Genomic DNA, 21,434 nt, shown 5'->3' on the forward strand with positions numbered 1-21,434 from the left:
AGGAAATGCATTTCGTATATGGGCGCTGTTAAGAAATCGCGGGCTGCTGTCTGTTATCTTAGCTTATATTGTTGTTGTTGTTTGCTGCCGTTTTTGTCTGTTTGTCCAACATAAGCATAAAAGAAATGTGTAGCCCGGCAGCAACACGAGAACATCAAGAGGGTGTCACTCGACTGGGAGCTACCTATTGAATGGGACATGGTTTGGCAACGAATCGTTATGAAAGTTGGTATGTGGGTGGAGTGTTATATTAGCAGCTCGCATCCCAAAAGTTTTGGTAGTATCATTTCTAGTTCCAGTGTTATATCTTTAAATGTGTGAAAGCATCATCACACTTATCAATGCTGAGCTTAAAACCTATATACCCCAAGAGAGGGTACCAGAAGACAAGAAGCATTCACAACTGCAACTACAACTTGCACTGCTGTTTGATGCTGTTGCATTTCTGCTAATTTGCTGTTGCCCCGTTGTTTGACTTTGGGCCTCTAGGTGCTAAAAGAGACTCCGGAGTTCTCAAGCATCTTATGCCAATATGCATCATTATTAGCATGTCAACAACATACGAGTATAAGCAAGTTGGTGCGCACCATGAACAAAAATCACAACTTTCCCAACTGACGGCAACATTAAACGTGTAAGCAAGCAGCTGGTCGAAACGCATATGCAAATATGCAAACCTGGCCAGTTGTTCCTCACCCACAAGACTTGTAATCAAACAACGAATAGCCGCAATTCAAGGGGGGCAAACAGGTGGAGTTGTTGGGAGCAACCTGCCGGAAAACCATCATACAAGCTACATGTGTTCAGGTAATTGAAGATGCACAAACTTGTACGTACATATATTATTGTAAAAGCATTTATTGTTTTCCCAGCTAAAGGCTTTGTGTTTTCGACAGCGCAACAATGAGTTCTTATTTCCCACTCAAAGACCTGCAAGTTCTGTATGATAAATATTATATATATCGGCGTACAGCTACTGAAATGAAGTTGAACTAAGTTTCCAGACTGCTTCATTAATATGCATTTAATGTTCAAAAATCCATTATTAAAATTATTCAACTTGAGTACAAATAAACTTTACTTATCCCTCGTCAGAAAGTAAGAGTTTTTTCGCCGCTCGGCCCCACGAATCACAGAATGTCAAACTGTGGCAGCTTGAGTACTGCTGCAACCATACCATTTTCCTTTTTGCGCTTGCCTCTTCCATTTTGCCACATTTTTAAAAATAGGGAGAGCGACAGGTTGAAAGTCCTTGATGTGAACTGTGACGTCAGGCGAGGAGGGTCTGTTAAAAAATTAACTGAGCTGCAGCAAGTCCTGCTCCTGTTTTAGTGCCATTCTGATTTTCGGTGCTCCCTTTTGCTCGTGCACCGAAAAAAAATCTGTCTGAATCTGCATTTCCTCTTTATGTAATTTATGCATCTTTCCATCTATCTGTCTTTCTATCTATCTATCACTTTGAACGGCAACTGTTATTACTTTTCAAATAAATTTTCATGCAGCATTGCTTTTTCCAGTGTTCTTTCTTTCCCCGATATTGTTGTTTCTATTGTTTTTGCATTGGCTCAACAACAAACTGAACAATAATTTATAAGCTTTTAGTGCAGCGCGACTTCTCGGGCAACAGTAACAACAAAATAGCAACAGCAACAGCAAGAGCAAAGTTTTTGATTTGCCGCCAGCTGATGGAGGTTGCTGTGTAGCTGCTATTTCAACTTTCTGCTAGCATTTATTTATTTATGCTGAAGTGCTTAATTTTTAATGGGCATGCAACTCGCCCAGGCAGCCAGCTCGCAAAATGGGGTATCCTTCTAAAAGCTGAGGAGTTCGTAAGCCTTTTGCACAACTTTTGCCACTTAAGCTTTTGTACAAGAAAATGGTGAAAAGCGAGAAGAGTGGGTGTTGTTTATTTCCGTATGTGGGTATTCCGGATTTGTGTTTACCGACTTGCTTTTGTGCAGACTAAATACGCTTATTATTTTTCCCTCACTTTTGCTGCCAAATATTGATGGGCGAAGTCATAAAGTCAATGTACTTGGAGATTAAAAAAAACACATACAAAATGAATGTAAGTGTTTCTTTTATAAGTCTTTCTTAGCTCTTAATACTTTTTTGTATAGTAAGGAAGTAGTTAATATTTTTTCCTCAAATGAAATTTAGAGAATTTCCGAGTCGCCACACTTTCGAAAGTCAATGTTTCGGGAAAATTTGTTACTCATTGTTTTCTGTTTACATTTGTTTGCTTTTGTATTTGCGCGCCTTGCGTTTGCTCTTCTGCGTCTTCGCCTCCTGGTTATTGTTGTTTTTTGTTTGCTTAGTCGGTCGGGAGGAAAAACAGGAGGGAAAACCTGGCGGGGGCTTCACAAGAACAACAACATCCTGCAGCGGAAGCTGCCCGGTTGCCAATTATTTAAATGCTGGTATTTACCTACCAACACGGCGGATGTGGGCCAACTCAACGAAGAAAGAAAGCAGAAAGCAGAGGGGGTCGGACTTGGGCAGCATAAATCATTATCACATTTATGTAATATTCACATCGGGCCAAGAACACTCGAAGGAATGGGATTCTGCTTGGTTCCCGGGACTGCAAAGAAGGAGCAGCCAAATATTTGCCCAAAAACGGAACCCGGGGCAGCAATAAAAACCGCAATAAACCAACAGGGATTACGGGCCATAATGTGAGGATTTTCAACAAGCTCCGGGAAACTCATACGCTTATGTCCTTGCTCCCTACTTTTCCCCTCGATGACTACGGCTTTGGCTTTTATTGTTTTCATTAATACAGCAAAAAAAAGGAATGCTCGAGAAATCAAAAAATCAAATAAATTATTCAAAATGTTGTTTGGGCCATACACGCATATTAATACGCAGAAGGGGAACATATGGCTCTATCCCTGCACCCAGATGAACCCTCAAGGACCTCCTTATCCTTCCATTCTCCCATCCGGAGTCAATCCCGTTGGGCGCAGCATTTGATTAGGCAAAACAAGAGATGGGAAACCGCAGGCGAGTTCCCTGCTGAGGACTCCAGACTTGAGATGATGGCCACCGTGGTTTGAGCTCGTTGTAAATGCTTTGAAAGTATGTTGAAAATATTGTTATGCAACTGCTCTTGTTAACTTTTCCTCAGGCTTTTCCTCCTGATATTAACCACTGTCGCCGGAGCCATTTGTCTAGTCTGCAGCGTTCTCATCTCGCATTTTCAATGTCAAATTTATGCCAGGGCACGCGGAGTCGAGTCTGCCGGAGTCGCTAATGAGCCAAATCGCCCGAAGGTGCCAGGGAAAATGCTCCAGACCAGACAGTCGTCGTTCTTTCACTTGCTCCATCTTGGCTTTGGTTTTGGTTTTGGTTTGCTCTTGGCTCCTCAGATTTTTTTCGCACATTGTACGCATATTGTTAATTTGGCGCCACAGGGTACGAATTCCCAGACCTCCAACTGCCCCCCTTCCTTTCCATTCTTTCGATGGAGCAACTTTTCCATTGTCTGAAGGGGTTTTCCTGGGGTTCTCCGCTCAGCTCTGCTCCGCTCCATTTTTGTGCGACTTTTGCGCTGTTAATTAAATTCGACATTCGAGTCCCATGTGAGTGTGTGCGTTTTTTCTTATCGCCGGGCGGGAGGAAAACCACTTTCCGCCATGGGGAATTTGGGATCCAAGTTTCCTCGCAATCGCACTCGCACTCGCACTCACTTCGCTTATCAGCAAAATATGCATTTCAGCTAAAAAAGAAACCGCCACAAAAAAAGCTCGCCAGTGCGCCTCGGCTCGGCTCTTATCAATAATTTCATAAATGAAAAACACTGAAATCCTTTTAAAGGTTCCATCCCGAGTATTTACCATCCAGTCCCCAGTCATAAATATATATGAGAGGTGCACGCAAAAAGGCACAGGACCCATATGGCTGCGAAAGGGCGACTATCAATGTCATATTTTTTACTCAGCTTTTTATCAACTCTTTTATATAGTTTATATCTTCGTTTTCTATCTTTCCCATCCTTTTTGGCTCCATTTATGTGAATGGAAAAGGGTTTCTGAGTGGACCGCAGTTGGCTTTATTGAGAAGTTGCACTGGCCAAAAGAACGCTTAACTGGCTTATGATGTAACCGAAAAAAAATACAAAATAAAACTGAACCTTATCCTACCCATACAAGCATTATGAAGTCAGCTAAGAGCTATGCTAATCCGAAATCTGCATTATAATATGGGATCATTTGTCAAAAGATGAAGTGATAAAGATGATGTATGGTGAATGCTGTGCATAATGAAGGTGAGGACGGTTGGAGATCGCGTTTAAATTACTCTACAGATACTCGGACTGTCTTTAGGTTTGTACTTCAAATATTTGCCGATTTCTGCAGTTTATTTACACATATGGAGTCACTCCCTAAAATGCTGTTTTTGTAACCCTGAAAAACCTGGAATACGAGTGTACAACCCCAGAAAACTACAAGTCATCGCACCCTCGAAGGAATTAAGTATAATGCCATCAAGTCTGTCATTATCACCTGTCAAAGTTCGTATGATTTCATATCGAAACCGATGTGCCCGACCCAAATAGAGTATGTATTGTGACAACTAAATAATAGATGGAAAAATGGCTGCGCGGCACAAAAAAAAAGTTTGGGCCAAAATCCAATTAATCATTCAGCCTAATCTCTTAATTGAATTTTATTTAGATTTTAATTTGCCTATTTCATAAGCCGATTTGAACAATTTCACAGTTCGCATTGTGCGGTAAACGAAACCTGAAACCGATTTAAAAACCAGAATAAATTCATTTGGATGATGTAAAAGCAGCAAAGTTCATAATTTGTCAATTTTTCTCGTGCCTTCAAATTAATTACATTTGTCATGCCCATTGACATTTCGACAAGTTTTCTATTAATTATTTTTGATAGATGTTGGAACTGTTAAAAATACAACCCGAAAGCTCTAGGAAATGTGTCAATGGCTTGTCTGATTTATGGCTGCGACACAGTTTCCAAAGTTTCCAAAATGCTCCACATTTGATATTGGAATTCCAATTTCAAATTTCGTTGGCCAGCAAGATCTCAGCAAACAGATCGTTATGAGTTGGTTTTTCAGTTTTTTGCTTACCTAGAAAGAGAAGAGAGAAGGGAAATTTATTAGTGAATCATGAGGCGCATGGAAAATGAGGTAGCCCTGTTGATTTCGTGGAAATCTGGAGCCACAGAGAGGAAAACAGAAGCTCCCGAATCCGAACAAACCAGTCTCAAAACCAGAGCCATAAAACAATTGCACATAAACCTCGTTTATGGGACGGACTGTCGCATGTGCAGCATAAATTATGTTTTGTCGTTTTGACATCCCTGACAGATATGCATCTATGCTATAACCCCCGGATCCGCACCGCCAGCTGCCTGCCTCTCAATCCTCCTGCTTCCTACCAATCCAACAAAGAGATCATTATCGAGCTGGGCCAGGGTAAGAGTAAGGGTAAGGGTAAGGGTCGACTTGGAGCAGCAGAAAAACACAGGCCAGGCAGTTGGGAAAAAATGCTCACAGATGTCGTTTATTGAATATCGATTTACGCCGCCGACTTCGTTAGAGAAAAACGCATGTTAAATGTAAATATGAATAAATGAGCTGAAAAACGGCAGCGAATGCCCGTCCACCCGTCCGACTATGATCATAAATAAGCCAGCGATCTGGGGCGAGGGTTCCGACCTTCCAACTCTGCGACTCTCCGCCGTCTTGAGTGCCCACTAACCAAGCTCTCAATGTCACATGTTGCATGTCCTGCGGCCAGACGAAGGAATCGGGCATCGGGAATCGAGCATCGGGCAGCCACAATCCAGGGCCACTCGAAGCGCGAAACTCAACACTGACCAAGGGGATTGGGCAAAGATGGAGGGATGATAACGTGCAGGAGGTCGAAGAGGAAATACCCTTCGAATTTATTCCAGTGAAATTTCTAATTGATGGTGTATTGTGATTTCCAGCCCAATGACTTCGTGGTACTTTCTGAACAAAAGGCATCGATTTCACATATTTGCAGAACCAATAAGTTGATGCTTTGTTCAAGAGATGTAAACATACGTGCTTACTCGACTTTAGGCACTAGAACGGTTTCAATTTAGAAAAACACTTTCAGCTTTTGATTAACGATCCACTATCCCATTATTGCTATATCTTGTAATATTGCTTCACTCCCCAAGAGCTCTGAATGTTTTGAGATACCCTGCGTTTAGGGTATCCACTTAGCGATGGAATAAAAAGCGAAAGAGTAAACAGCCTCATTGGCCCTGGGCGAGATTTCCAAGTCGGATAAGCGGCGGGCAGGACAACGGCGAGACTTGAACCAAAAAATGGGAATAAATATATACATATATATGTATATATAGCAGGAGAAGAAAGAAGGGTTGCCGTCTCTTGCGATGATTGATTTCATGCCAAAGTTGATTTCAATCAGCAATGTTTATGCAGTTTTTGCCCCTCGTCGCTTTTTCTGTCGTCGTCTGCGGACTTCAGTCGCTTGGGGGTTGGCTTTTGACAAGAATTATGACACTAGCCATATTTGGAGCCAGTCATTCCGAAGGAGTCTGTGGCAAGGGGCGGTGGGCAGTGGGCGGGGCAAATGTCGTTTAATTGCCAAAAGCGCATAATTATAAGGCGAACCGAGCGGAGCGACAAGAGCGTTCACTGAACCTCCTCCTCCGAATCTTAGGCCCATAGCCCCGAGAAGAGGAGAAAAGAGGGAAATCGAAAAGCTAATAGGCTTTTTGGCACTGGTCCATTGTCCGAGAACTGAAGTACCAGCAGCTTAAGCGACACAACGTTAATCAAGAGCCATGAAATCGCACCGAAAGAGAAAACAACCAAAAAACTGGGGAACTTGGGATCCAAAGTGGAAGAAAATCAACAGATTCTAAGCGTTATTATTGGAGTCGAGAAAACAGACTTGATGACGATACAAATAGCTGTTATTAAAGCGCGAGCGGAAGAGATACAAATTGGTTCGGCGGCGGGGGAAGCTGCGAAGATACTTTTTAAATGAAATGAGATACGTTGCGGGGTATTCGTGGCTAAAGAGGAATTAAGCGCTGCTTCCTTTCCCAGAAGGTATTTCCCTAATTTAAGCAGTACATTTTTAAAACACACCAACTAAGCCCCAGAAAGTGGCAACTAAAACGGGGCACTCGAATGCCCCGCAACCCTTGAGCTAATTTTGGGGCGCAAAAAGCCATTAAAGCGAACCCTTATTATCCTCATCTAATGTCCAACGTCCAGTCGAGACTCTTTGCCCGGCACAAACTGATTTAAGCTTCTTTGGCACACACAACATTTAATAAGCGTTAAAAGTAAATGTCATTAGAGAGCGTCCTTTGGCGCTGGCAGCATTCTGCGCTGACACTTGATGAGCTGTCATAACATTAGATCATGAAGGTCTACCGCCCCCATTTTAGCTACTCATTAGTCTTGGGAGCAACTGTTTGCTCAGCTTATTATGATAAACATTAAGAGTCTGCCGCTGGACGGCCGAAGACTTTAACGCACTTTAACGTGGGCTTTTCTTGGAGAAAAGCGCTCTAATTGATTGATTGATGGGCGCATTGGGTGATTGACTGGCCATATGCCGAACGAAGTCAAAGGTGTCAGAGAAAGTTTTCTTTCTAAATAAACAGATGAAATATTTATTTGACTTGCTGAAATATTTCCAGCGTTTTTCTGTATATTTTTGTTTAATATTCGGAGCAGCTGTCATCGCGCGGGAAATTCGATGCGCTCAATGAAAAGCGACACTTAAGATTGGCTGGAAAATGCACATGCGGGGAAAATTCTGTGCTTCTGTTCTGGCCTGACTAATCATGAAATTATGAGCCGATTTGTTACAGAAAACTATTCAGTCTAATGAGTGAGATTGTGGTGGGCTGGGAAAATCTTCCCATAATGGGAACTTGATTAAGATGTGGGCTCTCTGGAGGCCTAAGAAGCGCAGAAGATTTGGGAATGGAATAAGCAGTATATATCCCCATATCTAAACGGCTTGGCACTGCAGCCTAGGTCTCTGATTGCCAGTTTGTGTTGCAGTTTTTTCCGCCTCACAAATGACTTCCGCCACAGACACAAATTATAATGTAAATCGATGCAACATGAACATGAAATATAATTGAATTGAAAATGTTGCCACACACGGGAGCAGCAGCGGCAACTGACAGGCGACAGCGACTGCAAAGGGCAAAATGCTAATAAATGCAAACAAAAACTCTGCGACTTGCAGCAGCAGCAGCAGCAACTCTAAGCAGCAACACAAAGCAGCAACATCAGCAGAGACAACGGCAACATGAGGCACGGAAACAACGACAACGTCATGTAACTTGTAACTTGTAGCCGGGCATCAAATATGGCCAATCGAAGGGGAAAGAATGTTACTTGGGCGGCAATATATCATCAAAGTGGGCTCTGGATACTGGATACTGGATGCTGTATGGCCTACGGATCATCGGCGATGGGAGGAAGGAATGGAAGGAGGGAGATACAACCCGCAGCAGCAACATCAAATCAATGCAATTTCCATTTGTAAATGACCAAAATGAGCAGCACACAGACGAATGTTTGGGCTTGTTGGCGGGTTACCGAGTTCCTTGCAGCATGTTTGCGAGATGGACCACCTGGAGGAGCCTCCACTGATAGAGTTCTTAGAGCACGCCCCTCTCCTCCCCTACCTGCAACAAAAACTGACATTCCATTTTCGCTATAATTAATAAACACATGGCAAAACAATTTATCAGTTGCTGCTGGCGCCCGAGTCATGGCAAATCGATTAAGCAATCTCCGGCTAAGCAAAGCAAAAAACAGAAAGGAAAATGAATTAAAAATTGCAAACAAAAAAAGAGCAGCAAACTGGCGACTCATGTGAGTGCAAAAATATGAAAAACGACGCCGACTTCGGTGATGCATGTTGCCAAAGGGCAGCAGTAACTCCAAGACTTGCCCCCACCGCGCAACTTGGGGCAGGATGAAAACCGCCAAGAAACCGAGAAAACTTGTCTGCTCTTTCGGGCAGATTTGTTTGCTTTTGCTTTTGCTTTAGTTTGGCGGCAGCAGGAGGAAAGGCAAAAAATTCAATTTAAAATTATTGCTGCACTTTGCTTGTTGCTTGTTGCACGGCAGCAACATGTGCCTCCCCTTCTGCCGCTGCCTCTGCTGCTGCTGCCACTGTTGCTGTTGCAACTGCGGCCCCGAAAACATGTTGATTATTTTAAAAGGCAGCAGGAAAAATGGCCCTGCGAGAAGCAGCATAATTTGTTGCCAGCAACATGTCCGAAATTCTTGTACTCCCCTCGCGAGTGGCAGCCTAAAAGTTTAATTTCCCATTTCGCATTTTGCATTTCGCGTTTGGCATTTGGCTCATTTGCATTTTACTGTCAAATTAATCCAATTTAACACAAGAAGAACCGCGACTCCACTCCACCGGGGAATTTGAATCCATTTCAGAGGGCTACGCAAAATGCAGCCTGCCAAAACGAACAACATAATTACCGTTAAGAATTGCGAGTTGCAACATCAGCAGCAGCGGCAGTGGCAGCAGCAACAATAAGAGACATGCCTCGGACAGGCAGCAGAACACAGAACGTTTTGGGCTCCTTAATTGCCATTGGGAGACTCCATTTGGCATGGCCGAGCAGTCCACGGAGTCCATGGAGTCCATGGAGTCCAGCTGCCCAAGTGGCCAAGAGCACGACTTTGCGGCCCGAGCTGCGCGCATTAGCAATATGGGAAACGAATCGGGCTTAGTTGCTCTTGACCACAGGTAAAGAAGGCAGCAGCAGCGGCAGTGGCAGCAACATTGCGGCATGTGCAACATGTTGCTGCCTGCTCCCTGTTGCACGTATCGATCGCATTCCGCGTTCCTAATTCGCTAGCATTTTACCAAAGCTTCTTTACCATATCCAGCCGCACAGGGGCGGGGCAAAAGGGGGTCCTAAGGCAGCAGATAGCGCAACTCGACTTGACTTGACTGTCGCAAATCAGATACAAGAAAAGTGCTCGCGATGGGCGAGGAGTCGCGCCGAGGAGCCGAGAGCAGAAACAATGCTGGACCCTGTGTTTAGCATATGCAGATGGGTACGGGTCTGGCTCTGGATCTCCATCTGCGCACTGAGGAAAAAGTCTGGAGAAGATCTAGATCAAGATTAAATAGAGACTAGACAGGATGGGATGCGATCATGATTAAAGGATTGAATCCCAGTTGGATTAAACACTCTGCTCATTTAAAGACAACTTTAACTATATTTATTTCATACTAGAAGTTGGTAAGTTTAAAGTTTTCAAGTTTTAAGATTTTTCATTGGCTAAATTTGTGTGCAGTGTATGATTTCGTTGTCTCTTCCCGGTTACGCACGCTGGATTTGCAGCTTGAAGTATTTGCATACATTGACCCCCCGAACATGCCCCTCCCGAACATGCCCCCCCCCCCGAACATACTCTTCTTTTCCGCAGGTACGAAATATATTAAATTTAAAACGGACCTCGAAACGAAACGAAACGAAAATATGTTAAACGCGTGACTAATGTGAGAACGTTCCACGAGATACATTTGGTTCGTTAGCAGGGAACTTGGCACTCCGACGACGCTGATCAATGATCAAAGACCGACTTCAGCAACGGCAACTGCGGAGCCAAAGTTGGCTAATTAGCTATGCAAACTATGAGATACACAACACAAGATACCATGTATCTCAAAATGCCTTGGGCCTCATGCGTGCAATTCGCGGCGTTTTTCGTTGTTCGTTTTTCGTTTTTCGGCTTAGCGAAAGAAAGTTTAACTCGATTTACTTCCAATTAGCTGCCATTTTCGGCTATTTGAGTCTGTATCTGTGTGGGCGCCAAATTTGTAGCTCGAAATTGCACAGATACGGATACGAGACCCCAGGAACGACCGCCAAAGAGTCTGTAATTTGACTAAAGACTGAAATTTGAATGATCGCTTTGTCTAAGTGGAGTCTGCGGTCTGGAGTTTGGAGTTTGGAGCTCAGCGTTCCCTGCTCGGAATCTCGAAGAGGAAGTATCTCTTAGTGAGCATGCGAATAATGCGATTTGGGGCTGGTCGAATGCGTTCGTTTAGCGATCACTTAAGTGCCTGCATACAGAGTTTACGTATGAACTGCACATTTTCATGAAAACTCAGAGAGTGCAAGTATGTGTTGATCAGTAAGGCTGACTGTTGGCTAAGATGGGAGCTCTTATAATACGGCTACCATGGCTATTTTTTATCAAGACAGGTTTCTCAGTTGCCTGCACACAGAATAGTTTTCCGTTTTCCATCTGCACAAAAGATCTGAGGACGCTGTCAGCAGGAGTTCCTCAAATATCTTATCCTAATACAGTTTCCTTTCCAATTTCCCGCGGCATATGGTTTTCCCCTCGCTTTTCCAGCCAATCTTCTAGTGAACACTGTGCCCTGGGCCAAATGACACCTGCATCCAGGGCTCTACTACCTAAGGCGAAACCTACTTAAGATACTTTAGATACTTGGCCAGCCCACGAGTGCAGTTATCTATCCATCGAATGGAAGATGGAAATGGATGGGTCGCCTACCTACTCTGCGGATTGGGATTGGGATTCAGGTTCGGAGTCGGATTCTGTCGCCGTGGAGAACCTTTTCAGCCTCTTTTCTTGGACTATTTGCTTTTCAATGCTGCTTCGATTCGTGTTCTCCTTTTGTTGGTTTCTTGGGTTCGTTTTTATTGTTTTCCTCTATTTTTTCGGGGAAAATTTATGACTTGCTCATGCGGGGAATGCGTTCCTTGTTTTTCCACCATTGTTTGACTTGCCTCGGCTTGATTTTCTTTTCTTCGAGCTGTGATGCCGCTGCACCATCGGAATTCTCTACCTACGCAGCAGAGTCCACAGATTTTCCACTCCTTGAGCGGCTCGAATTGCCTTTGACCTTGCTTTGCGGCCATTTTCCGGGCGAGCGGACAGTGGAATAGATTTTCCCGCCACAATTAGGCAACTTCTTGGTCTCGCATTAAACGAAATTGTAGATGGAAATTGCTGGCACAGCGCACTCCAAAAGCGGCGAAGATAATCGTAAAAATTGTAGACGGGGAATTGTTAAATTTTATTGCCAAAACTTTTGGCCAACAAAATTTAATTTGCTCAAAACAAAACAAAAAAAAACAACATCAAAAGCAGCTGGTTTTGGCCAAGACGAAGGAGCAGCCAGCAGCCAGAAATGTATATAATCATAAATACTTTTCGGGGGACTTAGGTGTGCGTTTTGTGTGTGGGTTTCTCTACCTGGTGGGATTAGACCTGCCAATGCGAAATTATACAACTTTTATGTCTGGTCTTTGTGTTCTCCCTTACTTATTGCTTTTCCAAGTCTTTGTTTTCGTGGGTGCGTGCATGTGCATGTGTGTGCATGTGTGTGTGTGGGAGAGCGTGAAAATTCGCTAAGCCAGGTTAAGGAAACTTCTGTTATTGCTTCCCCTACGCATTCCACTCCTTGGCCCTTGACCCACCCGCCTTGTAGCTGCATCTGTATCTGTATCCGAATCGGAGCTGTATCTGCGCTGCTAATAGAGATATGTCCGACCTTGCGAGTGCGAAAATTAAATTTATACATTAACCCTTTGGGGCATCGTGTCACACGATTTGCATTGCATGTTGTCACGTCATGCTGTCAACAGTCAGCCAACAGCAACAACTGCTGCAACTGCAACAACTGCAGCATCGACAGCAGCAACACAGAATGTCGCGCGCAAGTTTGCACCTTGAATGAGATACTCTCGACTGCAATTCCTTTGCAGTGACGCAAAAAAAGGGGGAAAAAAGAAAAGATATTTTCCTGCCTTCTGGCCACTGCGAGTAATTAAGCCGCATGCCTTTTCCCAGCCGATGTCCCTTTGGGGCAGCTTCAAAAGGGGCCAGCCGCCGAGGTCCTCGCCCAATTAAAGCCCTATAAAAATCACTTAAGGGCCGCATTTGACAATCAACTTTAATAATAACACGAAAACCCATGCCCCTCCCATGCCCCCCTTTACTCACTCAACCTTGACCCCAACCGACGGTGGATATTTTCACAAAACATGGCCAAAGTCAGTGGCGTGGAGTTGCGAGGGGTCAGCGGGGCTGGCGAACAAGTTGCGATAACAACAACAGCAGAAAAGGGCGCAAAAAAATTATGAAAAATTAATTTCTGCCCGACGGCAGATTTTCGCTTTTTTCGTGTTTTCCCCTTCTTTTTTTTCACTGTGTGTGTGTGGGGCAGACAGACAGAAAATTGATGGGCGTTCGAGGGGATCAGGGGGGAGATATTGCAATGGGGTTTATGCGTTAAGCGTTAAGCGTTGGCTGACAAAGAATTCGCTAATAAAAACGAATGGCATGGAGATAAAGTAGCAGATGAGTAGGATTTGCTGGCGATAAGCGAGAATATCGGATGGCATATTTTAGAAAGGGAGCCATTAATGAATCATTTATGGATTTAATCATTTATGTATATAATTTACTGAGTAAACTCGAACCTAGCATGCAGGTGCTTTGTGGCAAGTTCTCGATTTACCGCCACGCATAAACATGATTGTCACACATTCCGCAAACGCAAATTCTCCCATCATTGAAACATGCATCGTTTTTTTGCCCCCACTAAGTTGCAAGTGCGGCTGTTCATGGACCTAAGCCCTTTTGTGCGGATGTTTTACAATGTGCTCCACTGTGTTGTGTTGTGTTGTGGTAACGATGACGATTGCCGTCGATTGTGAAACCGACAAGGAGCGGCAGCAACAGCAACATCACAACCACCAACAACATACATACAACAGTGGCAACTTTGGCCTGCAGCCTGCGAAACCTTCGATTTGTTGGTCTGTCATCATGCCTCATCATTGTCAGCCGACTCATCCCGGCAGGCCGGCATGTGCAACGTTTTCATCATCATTATTTTATGTTGCAGAGTCCCGAAGGCAACCCAAAGGCTCCTTCGTTCCCATGTACTCCAATCCTTGCTCCTTTTTTGTTATGCATTATTGAATTTTTGTTTATAAGACAACGACGTGTTTGGATGTCTGCTGTCGGGCAATTATTATTACGACTTTTAGCCCCGACCCTGAGAATGTTTACAAATCGCGCTGCACTGCTGCACTGCTGCCATGATGTTTATGAAACGAGCGGGGCTCCCGCAACGCAACGATTTCCGTTGAGATCGATCAAATGAAGTTATCACCCGGCCAGCAGGCAATTGGCAATTGTCACAGGAACCGAATCGCAGCCAATCCGAGTGCCAAACACTGTCAGTCAGGCTGATCCTCGCGTTGATTTCAGCCCGCTTTCAGCTTTCCCCCCAATCCCCCAGAGATCCCAGCTCCCAAATTCCAGATTGCAGATCGCAGATCGCGGATCGCAGATCGCTGGACGTTGATGCCTATTGACAGCTCACAGCGGTTTATTAATGATCATGCTGCGGCTGCCCAGAGATCGAGATATAGTCTCCGTGGATCTGCTGGATGCCTGGTATGGTTGGATGTCTGTATGGTTGGATGTCTGGATGGTTGGCCCTGCACGCGATGCGCATCAATCTCAGATAAAGAAAGATCACTCAGCTGTCGAACGATCACTTTAAGATCGCCGATCGCCGATCTGTGCTATGCAAATTCCCTGATCCCTTGGCCTTCCCTTCCCTTGCTTGATTAATTGCCGCCGCTGCACTTTTAATTATTTTTTAAAGCCGGATTCCTGGGCTCCCTTCGGCGGTTAATAATCGCACGCAGAAGTGCACCAAGGCTGCCTTCCCAGAAATTCAAAACCCATTTCCCACAAGGTGCGTCAGCTAGCCAAATATTTGCTCCCCCGGAGACGAACACACCCGCCGTCTAACCCAGTTTCAAATTCTGATTGCAATGTTTACCAGGCTCTCTGGCATTTACCAAACCGTAAACAATTCCACCAACGAATGTCGGAGTGTTCTGTAACTCGAAACGATCCCAGAACACCAGAACACCAGAACCCCGGAGACAGTCGTCTTTCGAGAGTCTTCAAATGTAAATACTGCTAAAATAAAAAACAAAGACGAATACGAATACGAATACCGAGAGGCGACAAGTGAGGCCTTATCTTAAATGCACGCCCCTCAGAGAAAGAGGAGTTGCGAGTTGGGAAAGTGTCGCCGCACCGGGGAGTGATTGGCATATCGCATTTCCCCATTTGCCGTCGTCGCAAAAGTGCAATAAATTAACTCGGTGAAAAAGCACAAAATAAACGAAAACCCAAGCCGACTGAGGAGGGAAACCAGTAAAATCTTGCACCGCAGAGCAGGTTGACTGCCCAGTGGACGATGGACGATGGACGGTGGACCGTCCTCATCATCAAGTAACCAACTAAAAAGCAAATTAATTTTATGACAAACTCGTTGAATGGCCAAAGCTACCAAATCTCCAGACTGACGTGGGCAGGTTGCTCAGCCCACTCTGGGCTTATTTCTCAGTTGACTGCGGAGAACAAAAAATGGAATTATAAAACACAATCCGATGCGGCGATACCTGCACTAAAAGTGCCTAACTCCAGTGACCAGGCTCTGGTTACCCGGGGAAATTCATGGGAAATTTATGCGTGATTTGTTTGAGAGGCTTACGGGTAGTGAGTGAGTGAGTGGAGAGGAATGAAGTCGTTGAATATTTTATACATAGTAATCTAATTTAGGGGCAGCTTAAGTGCCATTTGTTGTATTTAAATAATTTAAAAGAGGAAAGAAATAAGATCACTTCGTTATCTAACCAAAGCAATTAGAGCATATATAGAGTAACAATAAATTGTAAAAGTAATATCCTAGCTCTCTGGACATTTAGCTGCCCATTTTAATTAGATTGCACAATATGGTGTCCACCAAAGACATCTTTTGCTCCAGCATTCCCAAGCAGGTAGAGTGCATTCCTTCTGCATGGGACATGAGCCCTAACTAAATGCTTTCTGCTTTATGGCACTGGCAATGCCACCGCAATATCAATATCAAGTTTATTTTAGCTTTTTAGCATATTTCAGTGTCTTATCAGCGGCCGCCAATGGCAGCAAATGAGCGTGAGTTGGGGATGGGTAAGTGGTGAGGTGGGGGGACTGCAGCAGCAACATGTTGCTGCTGCAAGAACAAGGCTCCATTGTAGGTTTCGCCTGGGTTGACAGTCATTTAGATTTATGGCTGATTGTCTGCAACGGCAGCGCCTTTTTATAGCCAACTTGCTTTGGCTTTAACTTCACCTTGTTGTTGCCTTATTTGCACGCAGAGCCAGCAATCCAATTTTTGCATGTTTGTTGTCGTTGCAACTTGCTGTTGTTGCTGTTGCTGTAGCTGTTGTCGTCGTACGCAGGTGAGTACAAGCCGCAAATGCAACAACCGCGAAACTTGTTTAGCAACATTGGCCAATTTGCATGTGTCGCACTCGCTGGCAAGACTTTAGACACGGCTCTTGGACTTAGACTTCCCATTGGAGTCGCAGTCGTTGTTCCCCTCCAGATATTAGATATCCGCAATGCGATAAACGTCCAGCGATGGACAATCGAGTAGATTCGATTCGAGTCAAATCAATTCGAATAGAGGAGAGTTCCAGGCTCATTGATTTAAATGCCGCGCATCCTCGGAGATTCGAGGATCGCACAGCAAGTCGCCGATTGAGATTAAGCCGTTTGTCAACTTGTCATAATTGCCGGCATTGCGGACTCCACGGCGCCGATCTCCTTGGGCTTGTTAACAAATTATAAAAAACTTTTCAGACCCACTCCGAATGAGGCAAAAATAGAGAGAGAAAAATCCAAACGCCAACGTTGTGGCAACTGACTGCAAACGATGACTCAAGGCGATTCTTTGAAAATTTTTCATAATTTCCTCGCCGCGCGTAGGCAGCTGAAACTTAAGCCCCAGCCCCGAACTCAAACCGAGCCCCAAATGCTGGCGATTGCTGGCGGCCATGTCTGCCACAGCAGCGACTTGCAACTAGCAACTTGCAACTTGCGACTGGCAGCAAAAGCAGCAGCAGCAGCAGCAGCAGCATCATCAAGTGCAAATATGCAAATCTCTGGCGACGACGACTTGCTTAAGGATAAATGACAAAGACAAAGACAAACCTCTTTTCGGGGCAGCAGGAAATTTCAGATTTGTGTAATTAAATACGTATTAGCCGAGCGAAACTTGTTGATCCACCCAGTTAACTCATTTTCCTAACTGTAAACTGTTTTCCCAGCGGCCAAAGGATAATAATGGCTGGCTTATGGCGTTAGTATCTCGTCTCTCTATTGAATTCGATGTTGAACTAAGGAACTAAGATTTCAATGAATCTCACAAAGATAAGCCTTTCTCCCGTCGATTTCCCGCATTGCTTTTCCCATAACTTGTGAATCAAATTTCCATGTTGATTGACCCCACCAGAATTGCATATCCTCCTCCAGTTGCAGCCCTCCCCAAAACTCTTTTCCCCCTCGAAAAACTCCTTGGCTCATAGCATTTCCAATGCAATTTGCGAACCTTTTTCTCACCAAGCTCGGCTCAGATTTGCTCCGAGCAAAGCACCACGAACGAATATAAACGGGCCGAAAAAACTTTTCCGAAAATCCAGCAGTAACGCCTTCTCGAAAAACGAATAACCATTTTCCAGGCACTGCATTGCATTGCATTGCATGCAAAAATGTGGCCAACAGCAACAGCAACGGCTTTAAACGCCAACTGGCATAACTGCAACATTTCGGATGCAAGTTTGCATTTTACGCGGCTGCCAGGCTTAATTTTCCTTTATTTTTAATATCACAGCCACAGCGCCGAGCAACGGCAACAAAATGTACATAAAACCCACGGCTATATCAAGTACGGCCAGCACCCAGCACCCAGATATACCCACATATATACACTATTCACTGTTCGCTGGACTGGCTGTCAGGCGGGGTCTCCAGATCTCCAGGAAGCAAGAAATAACAAAAATCTTTGCGTAGGCAAAACTTGGCTCCGACTACCCAGCTGACCATGTCCAAGTCGCCTTTCAGACTCTTTCAGATCTCCAGACTTTTAGGCCGATGTCTCTGGGCTCTGGAGCCTGCGTTCTGGGTTCTTGATTCTGTCCTGTTGTTTTAAATAATTAATTATTGTTTGGCTGGCAAATAGCCGACTCGAGATCGAGTGCTCTTAGGTGTACTGAGGCCACGGGTAGTTGCAATTAGTAGTAAACGCTTTTCCTCAAGGAGTGGCGATATGTTGGCCAAGGAATTCGAACCAAATTGGTTTTATTATTGGAAGTAAAACTACATAAGATTAAAAACATTTCACTCATGTGCCAGTCGTTATTTTCAAATATCCCTAGAAGTACGTCGCTATCCGCAATACCTTTCGCCAGCCAACTTGCAACACCTCCACCCACATGGGCCCGACTTTCAATCACATCCATGCCCCAAACTGTGTGCCAACGTATCAGTGTAAGCTATAGCTATGGATACTAGCCCAGGAGACCCCTCATTATCCAGCCTGCAGCTGGGAGCAAATGGGAGATCTCGTTGAGTGCCGGGCGATTGGTGGTAGGGCAATCATGTGATTGAACAAATAACATGCTACGGAGCTGCCACAGCACTTGACTCCATTTCTTTCGCCCGGGAAAGTAGGAGAACTAAGCCAGAGACCGCTACTTAGCCCAATTTTCGCATAATGCACATGAGAAAATTGCACAAGAGCCGAAAGGCTTTTGCCAAAAAAAAACACAAAAAATGCCAACATAAACGGCCAAGACAAAGGAAAGGATAGACTTACACTGCCACCCCCGGAGTCAAAAGCAAAAAAAGAAGAAAAAACAAAAAGAGAAGTGCAGTCAGTCCAGTTAGCTGGAAAAACGCTCCCCAGAGTGGCATTAGAAGGTTGCCAAGGCTGTCAACCCTGCAACTTTGTGTCGAGGGCGATAATTCTTATGACCCCGACAGATTCTCAAGCCGACTGCGATTGACCCACCACCCAAAAGCTGGATGGCTAACTGGATTTCGCTGGTCACACACCACCAGTTAAGTTCCAGTGAGGAACTGAACAAAATCCTGTCGTGTGCCGGTGCAGATAATTTTATACAATTTATTATATCAAACGGGCGACGGGCGACGTCGCGTGCAACACTTGCCACGTCACATCGGGGTTTTCGGTGTTCGCTTTTCTGTTTTCGGGATGGGGACACTGAGATACAGATACTCGGTGCTGCAACACACAGCCTCAGGTTGCGTGCTCGAGGGTTTACTGAAATCCGAATTCAAAAATCCCAATCCCAATCCGAATCCGAATTGCGTGTGTCCATGGACGATATCGGCGGACTGGGCGTCGTTGGTTTGGCATTAAAAAGCGTTTAATAAGCATTAGATTACAACATTCTCAGCGTTCTCAGCGTTGCAAGGGGTGTGACGACTTAAGCTCATTTAGATATATGTTTTTATCGGCGAAGCTATAGAGCCATGAAATTGCCAAAGGGTCTACAATCAAAAGCGTTGCTTAACTGCCATTCCTTAACCCGCCAACCTCAAACCATTTCGCCTTAGTTTTCTTTTTGAACTTGCCATCTCGACCACAAAAGCCACAAACTCGATTCTTTGTTTGATTTTCCTGTAATCAGTTGCGAGATTGGTGCGGGGCAACTACACTCGCTTGATTAGTCTTTCGAACTCATTACTCATTTATCTAAAGTTCGGTTTTGGTTTCGGGCCTGGGTTTGGGTTTGGGATGGTGAGTGATCTTTTCCGATATCTTCCCTTAGGGGTTTACGTTTTCTGTGTTTCGATTTACCCTCATCCAACTCATTTTCCACATATGCATTTTGTTCACTTTGGTTTCTGGGTTCGATGTGTAATACGATCTCTGCATTCTTTGTAAGTTGTATTTAGTTTTCCCAAATGTGATCCCTAAGTGGGTTCAGTGGGTTAGCATTAGTTTTTTGTTGCTCGTAATGTGGTGATAAGAGAGCTCAAATAAGCAGCATTGTTCTTAAATCCATACTAATAGATACTTCTTAACCATCCCCAACCTGCAGAGAACATCTGAGAGATTTCGGGAATTACGATACCGATTGCGATGCCCTGCCAAAGCCCAAACATCCAGCTACGCCCATCCGAAAACGAAAAGTCGTTTTCGCCCCAATATGTGCATCTCTAATGAGAATCGGGAGAGAGAGGCATGAATAATGGGTCTATGGGCAGAGTCGATGTCGCGTTGTCTATAAAGCGGCCTTAAAATCCATTAGCGAACGTTGCAGGCATAAATAAACCGCAGTGCCTTAATTTCACTTTGTTGTTGCGGCCCGACCGCGTGTGTTGCAACCAAAAATAGCCAAAAGACGGAGTCGACCAACAAAAAAACGTAAATGGAAACAAATGACGCTAATAAATAAATGGGGAGTGCAGCGACATGGGGCGGCAACTCATATGCGATCGCCAAGGATTTTCCCTGCCTCCGCAAATGGAAATAGTATGTCATATTGCCCTTCAAATGCAAACGGTGCAACTCAGTGCTCCCACATTGCAACCCTGCGCTGCAAATGCAACTCTGGAGCTGCATCTGTTGACACTTACCCTTGAGCGCTCCGACTTGAGTTAATCCGTTTAATCCCGCGAGGAGCAGCAGCAGTGGGAATACCGCTCGTCGACTCCGAGAGTCGCGATCGACTGGCATTATTTTTAGCCGCTCCCCATGAAAGTCTCGATTGTTTCTGTGTCGGCGTTTGATCTCGCTGGCAGTTTTATTTTTGATTTTAATTTTCATTTTACTTTTCATTTTGATTTTCATTTGAAATTCGCTTTCGTTGGTTAAACACTGAGGTTGCAACCGCTGCGGCATGCCACGCATCTCGCACAAATGCATTTTGTCAAGTATTCTCGTTTCGCCTCCTTAATTGCACACCATTTAAAATAGATTTGCACTCATTTCCCGATACGCGCAATCTTTCGGATCTTCTTCTCCTTCCTCGTTTTGGCACACACAGTATTTATTCTATCCCACCGAGTTTGTTATTCGCTGCAATCTGAATCTGAATCCATGGCGGCGCCACTAAGTCCGTTTCCCGGAACGACGACGCGCGGAACCCGACGGATTGAACGGATGTATCTGTATCCGCGGCACATGCGAACCGGCTGACAATCGAAATGCGACTGAGGAACGAATTCTCGTTTCGCCTCGGCTCCGTCGCTTCGTGCGCCGTTCCGAATCGCCCAGTCGTCCCGAATCGTTCGCTTGTTGCATGCTGTGGAACGCGTTGGTGCTTTGTTTACTGCCGTTGCGGATTGTTTTGTTCCGTGCCCACTCGTTCCGATCCACGTGCGTCTGGTCGGCAACATTTCGGGCGGAACGTTCGGAATGGTGCATCATCATGTTGCTATGGCTATGAAGTGGGTGTGAATTGTTGCTATAAGTATGTGTGTGCTTCAAAGGACTTTCAGGACTCCTTCAACATGGGATATTCAGTATTTCA

The 21,434-nt window shown here is 44.7% G+C and overlaps 1 protein-coding gene across 3 annotated transcripts in view; it reads right to left on the reverse strand.

Moving 5' to 3' along the window:
- LOC6526423 (roundabout homolog 2) overlaps positions 1 to 21,109 on the reverse strand; it is a 39,350-nt gene extending 18,241 nt beyond the window's left edge. For 2 of the 3 annotated variants that reach the window (XM_039370463.2, XM_039370465.2), the window contains exon 1: positions 20,539 to 21,109. In XM_039370463.2, the coding sequence (XP_039226397.1) occupies positions 20,539 to 20,827 (289 nt within the window). In that variant the 5' untranslated portion in view covers positions 20,828 to 21,109. The remainder of the gene's footprint in view (positions 1 to 20,538) is intronic. The other variant, XM_002087506.4, reaches the window with a different exon arrangement.
- Between the last annotated feature and the right edge of the window lie 325 nt (positions 21,110 to 21,434).

The sequence above is a fragment of the Drosophila yakuba genome, chromosome 2L (assembly GCF_016746365.2).
Source record: "Drosophila yakuba strain Tai18E2 chromosome 2L, Prin_Dyak_Tai18E2_2.1, whole genome shotgun sequence".
In the NCBI taxonomy this organism is placed as follows: domain Eukaryota; kingdom Metazoa; phylum Arthropoda; class Insecta; order Diptera; family Drosophilidae; genus Drosophila; species Drosophila yakuba.